The sequence below is a fragment of the Rhinichthys klamathensis genome, unplaced genomic scaffold (assembly GCF_029890125.1).
Source record: "Rhinichthys klamathensis goyatoka isolate OS25496 unplaced genomic scaffold, OSU_Roscu_1.1 h1tg000003l_1, whole genome shotgun sequence".
Lineage (NCBI taxonomy): Eukaryota > Metazoa > Chordata > Actinopteri > Cypriniformes > Leuciscidae > Rhinichthys > Rhinichthys klamathensis.
Genome location: NW_026606556.1, coordinates 5,015,117 through 5,027,500, shown reverse-complemented (window position 1 = coordinate 5,027,500; position 12,384 = coordinate 5,015,117). Strand labels below are relative to the sequence as shown.

Genomic DNA, 12,384 nt, shown 5'->3' with positions numbered 1-12,384 from the left:
ACACACACACACACACACACACACACACACACACACACACACACACACACAAAGCGTCATTTAGATTCTTAACAACAGGCCCAGACAGAATCTGCAGACCTTTCCACATTTAGAAACATTAATAGCGCTACTCTTTCATTGGTAGCTGACAGAATGACTAGTTCTCCAATTCTGTGGAACGCTGCAGGGTTTCTGCAGGTTTCACAAAGTCAAATTTAAGACTTTTTAAGACCATTATTAATTAAATTTAAGACCTATATCACGACATTAAAAAAAACGTACAAGGAAACGCAGAGTCTAAAAATTACTTGCAAAGTAAATTAATTTATTCAAACTGAACAGTACTGAAGACAGCTTAGATGGATGCACAAAGCTGATTGGCTGTTGCATGTTGGTCTATTTTGTAGTCGTAATACAGCGAATTATATTTGGACTAGCGAAATAAGGAACTACAACACCACGCAAAAAAAAAAAAACATTCAACAACAACAACAAAGCCCTGCGGGAGCATTTCAATGAGATTTACATGGACGTAGGAAAATTAAGAGCTGTTTAAAATGATTTAAGACCTAGAACATAATACTTCAGCAAATTTAAGACTTTTTAAGGCCTTAAATTGTGATTTTGAAATTTTAGACTTTTTAAGACCCCGCGGAAACCCTGTGCAGTGCTGTTCCATGTGGACTCGCTCATTAACATTTATTACCACATAAAAGCTACAACATTTATCCTGATCAAATATAGATTTAAACTTCCTGATGTTCATCAGTTTTTAATAAGGTACCAACAGAATGATTTCTCTGTATAGATATAAAAATAATTAAAATTTGTATGAAATATCAGCTTTAAAATTATTCAAACAGGCACACCCTGAATAAATTTAGGGATAAAAACCTATTTTAGATAAGTATGAATGTGTGAATAACAAAATACTGATTCATACAGCTAAATAAAATGATTCATTATTTTATTACATAGAATAAATGAGCAACAAACATGATTGAAAATTTAAAATATCTTTATTTTTTTTATGTATTAAACATAAATGCCTTAAATCACCTTTTTTCAACATATCTATGCTAAAATTCTGTGCTGAAACATAAGTATTTGATTTTTATTTTAAAAAGTGGACAAAAAAAGAAAAAAAGAAAGAACAAATCTCTAGAAGACTGAGTCCTTTAGGGCTAGTTCACCCAAAACTGAAAGTTCTGTCATCATTTACTCAGATGTTATTCCAAAGCCATAAGACTTTTGTTAATCTTCAAAACACCGATTTAATTTAGTTCTTTATACATACAGGTATGTAAACATGAACACACAGAGCACACTGAATATGGTAAACAGAAGCTCAAAAACGCTTATGTTTGACACGCAACAACCAATGAGGTTTGTATGTCGTCACTCAAGTACCATAGTTGATGTGCTCTATGTGCATTGATCAATGTTTATATGTGAATAAAAGCCAATTTGGATTAAACCACTCGATTAATATCGATTCCTTTTATGATGTTATTCTGAACTTTTTAATACATGACCGTTTTAGTTGCATGGACTTTCGATGGAGGGAGATTAAAATATAATATAAAAAAATATCTTCATTTGTGTTCCGAAGACGAAGGAAAGTCTTATGGGTAAATGACTGGATGCACTACGGCACAGGCAGGAAATGGGCAGCCTTCAATTTATAACAGGACTGAATTTCAGTCCAATGATGATCACAAATGTTAGTGCTATTTAAAATAAGAAAAAGAGCATCTCTTAAGGCATTCCATTGGCCGACGCCAATATTCGCACTGACCCATGAGGAATGGACTAGATCTGTCCTTGCGTAGGTCATAGTTAGTGCAACTGCAGATCAAAACAGATAAAGTCAAGACAAGCAGCAAAACACTTCCTGTGCCAAAGTGAAAATCCTGCCTCACACACACAGACTGATCTGAGAACTAGTGAGCTGCCTTGCCGTCTACCTTCTATGGCACACAAAACCTCTTGAATGATTTGGATGCTCTACATGGGCAGCGGCTCCACATACCCCACTGCATGAGACACTCAACACACAACTGATTCCAACAGTGTTTGATGTTAGTTAACCACAAAACATTGTTATTCATGCTGCACATCTTCCTAATAGCATCATGAGCGCGTGCGTCTAGATAGGCAGCTCACTAGGTTTTGGAATGGAGCAGCACACACAGGAAATTTGAAGAGCTTACAAAAAAAAAGAAAAGTGAAACCGGACAGACAAGCTACTCGCCCGACGAGAGCAACTGTTTGGCATCAGTGCATCTCTGGTTTCAGAAAAATAAAAGCCCTGAGAAGGGAGGGGAAAAACTTCAATGAAAGCCACGTTCTTCGCCTCCTTTCTTGCACGCGGGTCTAGGGTTCAAGGGTTAAGGGTCATCAGCACACCTGGTGTCGGCATTGGTGCCGCCGCTGCTCGCGGAGCTTTTTTTCCCGTCGATCTTAAAGGAGAACTGCGCCTGGCCCTTTCTAGGTGTGGACGGGTCCTCCATCAAGAACTCCACGATGTGTGGGCTGTCCTCGTTGCGTCGAAGGTAGCCTTTGTTGATGACATGCATGATGCAGGACAGCACGTCAGTAGTGCTGCAGCTGAAGCGAACCGAGGAGCGAGTGCGATCCGCCTCCTGCTTCTGACACCTGTCCAACACCTGCAACGGCACAAGGAACACGCAAGAGCACAAACTCTCATCTTCAGTTACGTGTGTCAGATCTTTCAATCACCACATTTGTTCATAATTAATCAAATCAAAAGAAAAAAATACACATAAATAACTATATTTCTATAAAAAAACAAGTCTACTTTCAAGATTATTAGATTTGAATGATGATAGTTTATGAAAATATTATTTTTAAATATTTTTTGCTGTGAAAATCAGTTAAATCAGCATCAAAAGCACTACAACAAATGGTATCATTATGTAAATACTTTTCATTTTTGTTTTTGCATTACAGTAATAATAGTAATATGAAGGAAAATTAGGGCCCTATGAAATCAGTTTAAATTTTTTGGGGATTCTGTTCGTTTATGCTACAACGATAGTTTTTCTCGAATGAAATGGTAAAATGCTGATGAAGTGTCTCTCAGAGTGGCTCTGGGATAAAGTTCATGCATTCATGTCCTCATATAGTGAGGCGCGCGCTTTAGTGTGTTGTTTTAAATGAAACTGCACGTCTATAGCCATGTTTCCATCCACTTGTCAATCGAATTATCTGAAGTTCGGTAAAAAACCTCATGCGAATAAAGCTGGTAAAAGTGTGTTTCCACCAAACGGCTTTAAAGCGGATAAAAACCTGTGCGTAATGACGTCACATGCTGTTTTGCGATCAAATTGGTATATCGAATTGATTTGAGACATGTTAAGGTGTTTCCATTCATTTTCTCACCGAATTGCACAACATTCAAGCCAACATTTGCCAACAAAGTTTTACTAGGCAAAATGGATCGCACCATAATAACGTTTCCATCCGCGTTTATCCCATAAGCCATATATCGATCAAGATAAAATCCGATGAGACCGATCGTATTTCATTTGAGTCGATATTCATGAAATTCAATCGAATTTTACCGTTTCCATAAGGCATTTTTCATTCGATATCACTTAATGCGGATAAAAACGTGTGGATGGAAACATAGCTTATGCCATTCATTCACACAGAGACGCAGGATTCATTTTTAAATAGTCTTTTTGCTATTATGTCACAATACCAAAAAAAAAATTGTTACTAAAATAGGCCTAACAGCAAAACATAATCTCTATTAATGAACTATAATCTGGACATGATCTTAACAGGTTTGTGAGTATTGTAACAAATAATTTTTTTATTGAAAGGGCAGCTTATAGGTCATGGACTCTTTTGCAGATCCATACTTTACCTTAAACACCAAATTGTCAATGTGCATCTCCTTCTCATTCTTCATGATCTGCACGATGAGACAGTAGACGTAGTTCCTCTTCCTCTCTAGAGTGAGCGCTGCATCTTCATCCACATTCAGGTAGGTCTGCTTGGGAAGCAGGAAATGGTAACCGTTTCTGTCTGAGCTCTGCGAGAGGGAGTTCTTGTTCAATCTCAGGACCCCTGAAAAGATCATCACAGCGTTTTTTCAATCCGATTCAAAAGTGTTGTTTTGATAATTCAGAAATAAATACTCTGAACTCAATGACTCAATTCAGTGATTCAGACCTTCCAATTTTTACATGAATTGACAGTTTCAAAAATGTACCAAACTTTTGACAGGTCTCTTATGCTCAACAAAGCTGCTTGTTTTAACAAAAATAAAATAAAACCACATTATTAATATGATTACAATTAAATTTTCTATTTTAATATATACTGTTAAATTTTCAGCATCATTACTCCAGTCTTCAGTGTCACATGAATCACGATCCTAAAAAAAAAATATTCTAATATGTTGATTTGAAGCCCAGCTATTATTGATTTTGCCATCACAGGAATAAATTACATTTTAAAATTAATTAAAATAAAAAAAGTTATTTTAAACTGTAATAATATCTCACAATATTACCATTTTACTGTATTTTTGATCAAATAAATGCAGCCTTGGTATGAATAAGAGACTTCCTTAAAAAAATGATTAATTCTAAACTTTTGAAGTGTATATAGCCCCTTTCAACAGAGCGTTGATCCCATAAAATTGCTAAAGTGCTTTCTTTTTGAACGCAAACACGTCCCGGGATTGATGTAACGTTGCTGGGATCAGTCCGGAAATGCACACAGTGTGAACAAAAGGCCGGACCAATGCCGTAAGTGTGTGTCGTAGTGATGATGCTGAAGCTGAGATCGTCTGCCAGCTTATGCCGAGTTCACACTGCATGATTTTAGCCCTGATTTTCACTCGCCGACAGGTTTTGCGAGATCGCAGACAAATGCCCGAAATCACAGGCAAAATCGGTGCTCGTTCACGCGTGTGACAATCACGCAGTGTGAATTATCAGACGCGATCTGAGTGAATCGCTGACGAGTATCTGCTAAATATCTGGACCTGTCGGCGATTCAAAATCCTGCTGTGTGAATGTGTTCTGACTGAAAACTACACCGGCGATGACCTACAGCCAATGAGAGAGCAAGAAACAGGGCAGCGGGATGTTCGGGGAGGAGATATAGACCAGAATATCAGTATTTTAATAGATATATTTACAAATATATCAAACAAACCAAGCACAAACATTGTCTTGACCAGCAGCACATTACAAAATTATTTATTTACCCCCCAGCTCTCTTTGCAGAACACACAATCCTTGCTCCCCTCGTCTCCACAATCATTTCCTCCTGCATAATCTGTTTTTCTTTTTCTCCTTTAAACTGCAAATCACAGACAAATTTTGGATCGCAAGCTTCTTGCCGGCTATCATTTTTAAAAGGGGTCATGAACTGAGAATTCAAATTTTCCTTGATCTTTTGACAGTTAAGAGGTCGTTATACTATAAAAATATCCTTTAAGTTTCAAAACTAAAAACTTCCTTGTTATTCCAAAAACAGCTTTTATTGAAAACGACAGGATCTCAAAAATAGTGACTTATGACCAGTGTTGGGCATGTTACTTAAAAAAAGTAATTAGTTATAGTTACTTCTCACAAATAGTAACTGAGTTAGTAACTGAGTTAAATCATTATAAAAGTAACTAATTACCAGGGAAAGTAACTATTACGTTACTTAAAAAAAAAAAAAAAAAAAGTTTAAATAGGACTGTCAAATAACTTGGATGCCCCCAATATTAAATATATTAAATTAATGAAATGGACACTATAGAATAAATTATTATTATAAAACATTGTAAACTAATCTACACTATTGTAATGTTGCTGTGGGACAATGTGAGAGACACCTATTAAAATGCAATATATTATTTTAAATATTATCATAACTATAGAACAATAAAACATAATGGATGGTTTAGAACTTTTAATATTTAATATTGCACAGACCACAACTGGCCAACAAATAAGTCTAAAAATAAATTATGCTTAAGAAATGTACCAAAAATGAATAAATAAATTAAAATGATAAACAGTTTAACAAGAATTGCTCCCAGAACATTCCCAGAACGTTCCCTGCAGGCTATTTTTTAGATTTGATTTCTATAACCATGTAAATTAATTAAAACGTTGCAGATGATACCAATAGGCTACAGAGATTATTCTAATGCTGAAATTTGTCATTTATTTATAAACAAACTATATAATGCTTGGACACCCTCTGTCTTTGAACCCCACCCTCTGAGAAACAGACTTTTACGATATGGATCTGCCAGCAACGCCCAAAAACATGAAAGTAACCATGTTTATTCTAAAGCCCGATCTGTGATCAGTGATTTCGGATGTGTAATTATTCAAATTCAGATAGATTATCTTTCTCTCAAAATTGTTCAATACTGTTTATGCATCAGCAAATCAAGCCAGTGACTAAACTATCAACTTCACATTGTTTCTCTTAGTAGGATCTAGGATGAAAATAATCTTATTTAAACTGTGAATAAATTATATACAGAAAGTGATCAAAGAACGCTCCCTTTCCAATCGCTGAAGCTGTCAATCCCAGAGTGCGAGTTTATCTGGACACTTGTCAAAACTCGTTATGAAATAAATGACACGGTTACACTGCACAACGAAGCTCTTACTGTATTTACATCGTCTTTGCATTGTTATTTGGTGAAAGCATTTGTGAGAGTGCAGAAATTACATTGCAATGATAAGAATCATTTCATTCACGCGATCAACAGACTGTCTATCATCTGCTCAATGCTCATCACTGCAACCTTTCATGCGATGGGAATAGACTTAAATATAATGCTATAATCATTACTTTTCACGATTCGTTAATCTCGATAGCTGTAATAGTAAAAATGTAGTAAAAAGATTTAGAGAGCCATTTCATATGCAAACATGTCATATGCAAACATGTCAGCCAATCACAGCAGTGGGCGTTTACACTGGAGTCTCACAGCAGCCAATCACAGCAGTGGGCGTATACACTGGAGTGTCACAGAAGCCAATCAAAGCAGTGGGCGTATACACTGGAGTCTCACAGCAGCCAATCACAGCAGTGGGCGTATACACTGGAGTCTCACAGCAGCCAATCACAGCAGTGGCCGTATATACTGGAGTCTCACAGCAGCCAATCACAGCAGTGGGCGTTTACACTGGAGTCTCACAGCAGCCAATCACAGCAGTGGGCGTATACACTGGAGAGTCACAGCAGCCAATCACAGCAGTGGGCGTATACACTGGAGTCTCACAGCAGCCAATCACAGCAGTGGCCGTATATACTGGAGTCTCACAGCAGCCAATCACAGCAGTGGGCGTTTACACTGGAGTCTCACAGCAGCCAATCACAGCAGTGGGCGTTTACACTGGAGTCTCACAGCAGCCAATCAAAGCAGTGGGCGTATACACTGGAGTCTCACAGCAGCCAATCACAGCAGTGGGCGTATACACTGGAGTCTCACAGCAGCCAATCACAGCAGTGGCCGTATATACTGGAGTCTCACAGCAGCCAATCACAGCAGTGGGCGTTTACACTGGAGTCTCACAGCAGCCAATCACAGCAGTGGGCGTATACACTGGAGTCTCACACAGACTCACACGCCCCTTCAAACAGCGTTCAAATCAGAGGCTAAAATCAGGCTAGGAAAAATGCCTATTATTTCAAAATTATGACAATTTGTATGTAAAAATCATACTAACATTATAAGGGCACCCCAGGAAACATAATAAAATAATCCAGTTCATGACCCCTTTAATAACAATTTCGGTCTCACGCATGTGATCTTGCACTATTTCCTTCTCACTTCTCACGTGTTTGGTTGTGAAACATAGTTTGCGGATCAGACATAAGTTGTCGGCGATTCTTTCTTTTGTGAAGTCATGCAGTGTGAAACCTCCTGCATGCAGTGTGCACACAGCAGAAACTGAATGTTACCCCAGATAGTCATGCAGTGTGAAAAGAACAGTGACCCGACTACATTGAAAACCAGTCAGTGTGAACTCGAGAGAGAGGTTTCGCAGATCACAAGCAAACTTAAAGACGCTGCGGAGACATCACACGTCACATCCTTATGCCACGTTTCTTTTCAGGACGTGTATGAACGCACGCACAGATTCCAGATAATCACTGGCAGTGTCAATGAAACAAAATCAAATAACACATTATCAGAGTATTTTTCTGTGTGAAAGGGGCTTAAGATTCCTAAAATACTTCCCGTATTGTATCCCAAGCAAGAAAAATCAAGAAGTTTTATTCGATGTGGCTTCTCATTTTATTGTAATGAGGTGTTCTCACCTTTCATGGGGTCCTGGCTACAGTCGGTGTGCGTGAGAACGCCCTCCTCTGCAGTGAGAGGTTTGAGGGCATGGCTCAGCATAGCAGGGGAGAGACCCGTGGCCTGTTGCAGCATCTCCACACTCACATCCTGCAGAACAGCAAAGAAGTGAACACTTCTGAAGATAGTTCATATTAAGATTCATATAACACCCAGGTATGCATTGATCTTGAAAGAATACCTCATGTTGGTTGAACTGTAGCAGGATGTACATCTGCAGTGTGGAGACGTAGAGAGTGCAGGAGCCGAACTGAAGCTCTGCATGACCGAGCCACGTCCACTGCAGTCGGCGAGGCTTACTGTGGGTCAAGCTGTACATGCGCTGACCTACAGGACAGACACGCATACAGGTTAACATTCAAACTACAACAGAATCCCCAGATTAAATGCCCTACCAACTGTATTATGTGTAGTGGTGCAACGGATCATCATAGCCCGGTTCTGTCAACACTGCATTGGCTGCCTATTAAACATCGTATAAATTTTAAAATATTGATGATTACTTACAAAGCACTAAATGGTTTAGCTCCGCAGTACTTGAGCGAGCTCTTAACGCATTATATTCGACTGCAGGCGGTAGATCCTTTTCCTATTTATCACCAAAACTTTGGAAGTCTTCCTACCATTGTCCGGGAAGCAGACACACTCTGTCAGTTCAAAGCTAGACTAAAAACACATCTCTTTGACCTATTCCACGGATTGATTTATAAAAAAAAAAAAATAAAAAAAAAAAAAAAATTTGTACGCATGTTCAGTCCACACACATCTCCCCAGCGTGGTCATGGCGAGCGGAGGAACGGAGGAGCTTGAACGCCCGCGTCATTTAAATCCCCTGTATGGGAGCATTTTGGCTTCCCTGTCAAATATAATGATGAAGGAAAGAGGTTAGTGGATAAAACCCTGACGGTGTGTGTAGTAGGGTGGCCATACGTCCGGATTTTGACCGGACAGTCCGGAGTTGCGCTGAATTGGCCTAAAAAAATGAACTTTTAAAAATCCTGCATATTGATAGCGGCTCCCGCAAATTAGTTCAAATCTCCCGGAATCTAGAGCGCACATGCGAGACAGAACATACTGCGCGCATAACTGTGTAGCGCGCGCATGGCAGAGAGGGAGAGAGCGAGAGACCTTGCGTGTGCGCATGTAAGACAGAGAGCATCCTGATTGGCCCGTTTCGGTAAGTCAACCAGTCAACCCCCCTTATATCTCTAAAAATAAGATATTATGCCTTGTGCACTTTTAGTTGATATTTTAATTTAATAATTTAAAAGTGTTAATAAACAAAAAGACAAAACTTATGTTTATTTGTCTTGTCTTTTTTGCTGATCCGAAAAATGATCCGATCCGTGACTCTGATCCGAGAAACAATCCGAACCGTGAGTTTTTTGATCCGTTGAACCCCTAATCATGTGCAATGCAAGAGATTACAACTAACCGTTGGAGTAAAACTCTGTGAACTCAGCCAGGTAATTGCAGAGTTGAGCAGGGAAGTGTTTGCTGGGGTCCTCGAGGTAGCAAGGAGCTGACACAACCCAGCAACGTGGGGACAACACCAACACTTTCACGTCACTCTCTTCCTCCGGTTCAGACACGTCTTCATCCATCATCTGATCAAAACACGATGAACAACAAAATGCACTATTATCATTTAAAAGGACCAGATAATTCTACAACAGGGATGGGCAATTTTGGTCCCCGAGGGCCACTCTTCTGCAGAGTTTAGCTCCAACGCTAATAAAACACACCTGAACAAGATAATCAATGTCTTCAGGATTAATGGAAAGCTACAGGCAGGTGAGCTTTTATCAGGTTTGGAGCTGAACTCTGCAGGACAGTGACTCTTCAGGACCGAAGCTGCTCATCCCTGTTCTAGAACAGTTTCCTAATTCTCACAATTGTGACTTTATATCTCACAAGTCTGACAGAAAAGTCCTACATGGAAAAATGTTCAGAATTGTGAGATTAAAAAGTCGCCGTTACCTTTACTTTGTGGTGGAAACATACCATAAGAAAGTCTCTTGGCATCATGCTAACATTTATATTGCCCACAAATGTATGCGCAAGCAATATAAAGAAACTAAGACGAGGATGCAAAAAAGAGTTTTTTAAACATTTATGATACAAGCCCTCGTGTTTTATAGAGCTGTCACTGTAATACTTATGAGCTCTGACACGTCACTGTCCTTCAATGACTACCTTATGCAACTGTCATGATAATTTCAGGAATGTAAAATCTTTCAAGTGAGTGCCATGGGCGCAGAAATGAGACGTGTTGATCTAGAGTGACATAAAAGTCGCATTAATTCCGATATGACTCTTCAGACTGAGGTCACATCGCAAAACATCTGACTTGTATCGGATTCAGGACCACATATGAAAGTTGCACAAATCGGAATTGAAAATTTCAGATTCCATGTGGTTTGTGCTGTTCACACTGCCACGAGAAAAACATATCCGAGTCACATGCGAGCCAAAAAAAAAAAAAAAAAAAAAAAAAAAAAAAACATCGGATATGGCCCACATTTACCTGCAGTCTGAACGTAGCCTTAGCCAGCGATACAATATTTGCCATTTCCTCGCTCTTGCATAAGATTATTTTATTAGTCACCTCCTCAAAGTCCTCCAGATTTTTGTCCAGCTGCTGTAGACGGTAAAGATGAAACTCCTGTTGAAGTTCCTCAGATTCACTGAGGTTGGTCAGCATCTGCTGTGGAAACCGGTTTGGAAAGCAGGTACCGATATGCTCAACCACGGCGCTCTCTAACCACACCTTCCCCTGACCCAACAACCGATCGCCCAGATAGTACCTGAACACAGAGGAAGAAATGTGCAACGTGAAAAACGGGGTGAACAGAACCATATTAATAGCCTGCATTTTCCCAGAGAAATTTTCTTGAGCCTTGATATTTAATCTACTCGTCAACAATGGCTGTTTGGAAGATAAAATAATTCAGCGATTTAATAAAACAATTATCTAAATATTCTTCTACATTTTTATAATATTTGCTATAACAATATCGCTCAGCCCTAGTAACCACCAGCAGCTGTTCTCACACCTGTAAAAATGCTCAAAGGTGTTGGCCAGCTCCAAACCGGAGAGGAACAGCATGGGCTCCATGAACTGCTGAAGCTGGTTCAGGGTGTCCACATTCCCAGAGTCCCCTCCACTTTCCTGGATCATCTTGTCGATGTACTGCGCAAACCGTTCACTTACCTTCAAGGAAGTTATTGAATAAATAAATTAAAAAGAAATTAAAATTCTCATTGCAATGAAAAACATCTTAAATGGTCCAAAAATAGTCTTTAATATAACTTTTAAATGTATTATACAGTTCAGGTCAAAAGCTTGGAAACATTTCTATTTTTAATGTTTCTGAAATAAGTTCTTATGCTCATCACATCTGCATTTATTTGCTCAAAAAAAAAAAAAAAAAAAAAAAAAGTAATTATAAACATTAAAAATAATGTTTTTCTATTTTAATCAACTTTAAAATATAATTTATTTCTGAGAAGCAAAGCTGAATATTCATCAGCAATTACTCCAGTCTTCAGTGTCACATGATACTTAGAATGACAGAAATCATTCTAATATGCGGATTTGATAGTCGGTTATTATTAATGTTGGAAACAGTTGTGCTGCTTAATATTTTTTTTTATATTTTGGAACCTGTGATACTTTTTTCAGGATTCATTGATGAATAATTTTTTTTAAAAGAACAGAATTAATTCCAAATAGAAATATTTTCAAACAATATAAATGTTTACTATCACTTTTTTTATTAATTTAACATCCCTGCTGAATAAAAGTAAAATCACTGAGCCCAAACTTTTGAACGGTAGTGTATATTTGTTACAAAAGATTTAACTTTTTATTCATCAAAGAATCCTGAAAAAAGTATCACAGGTTATAAACAAATACTAAATAGCAAAACTGTTTCCAACATTGATGACAAATCAGCATATTACAATGATTTCTGAAGGATCATACGACACTAAAGACTGGAGTAATGCTGCTGAAAAATCAG

General features: G+C 38.2%; 1 protein-coding gene across 4 annotated transcripts in view; it reads right to left on the bottom strand.

Annotated features, from left to right (window-relative positions):
- LOC130084438 (cullin-9) overlaps positions 1 to 12,384 on the bottom strand; it is a 70,427-nt gene that overhangs the window by 18,303 nt on the left and 39,740 nt on the right. For all 4 annotated transcript variants that reach the window (XM_056249878.1, XM_056249897.1, XM_056249886.1 and 1 more), the window contains 7 exons: positions 11,416 to 11,573; positions 10,968 to 11,166; positions 9,795 to 9,966; positions 8,541 to 8,686; positions 8,320 to 8,449; positions 3,896 to 4,098; positions 2,410 to 2,669 (listed from right to left, as the gene is read on the bottom strand). In XM_056249878.1, coding sequence (XP_056105853.1) covers positions 2,410 to 2,669; positions 3,896 to 4,098; positions 8,320 to 8,449; positions 8,541 to 8,686; positions 9,795 to 9,966; positions 10,968 to 11,166; positions 11,416 to 11,573 — 1,268 coding nt within the window. The remainder of the gene's footprint in view (positions 1 to 2,409; positions 2,670 to 3,895; positions 4,099 to 8,319; positions 8,450 to 8,540; positions 8,687 to 9,794; positions 9,967 to 10,967; positions 11,167 to 11,415; positions 11,574 to 12,384) is intronic.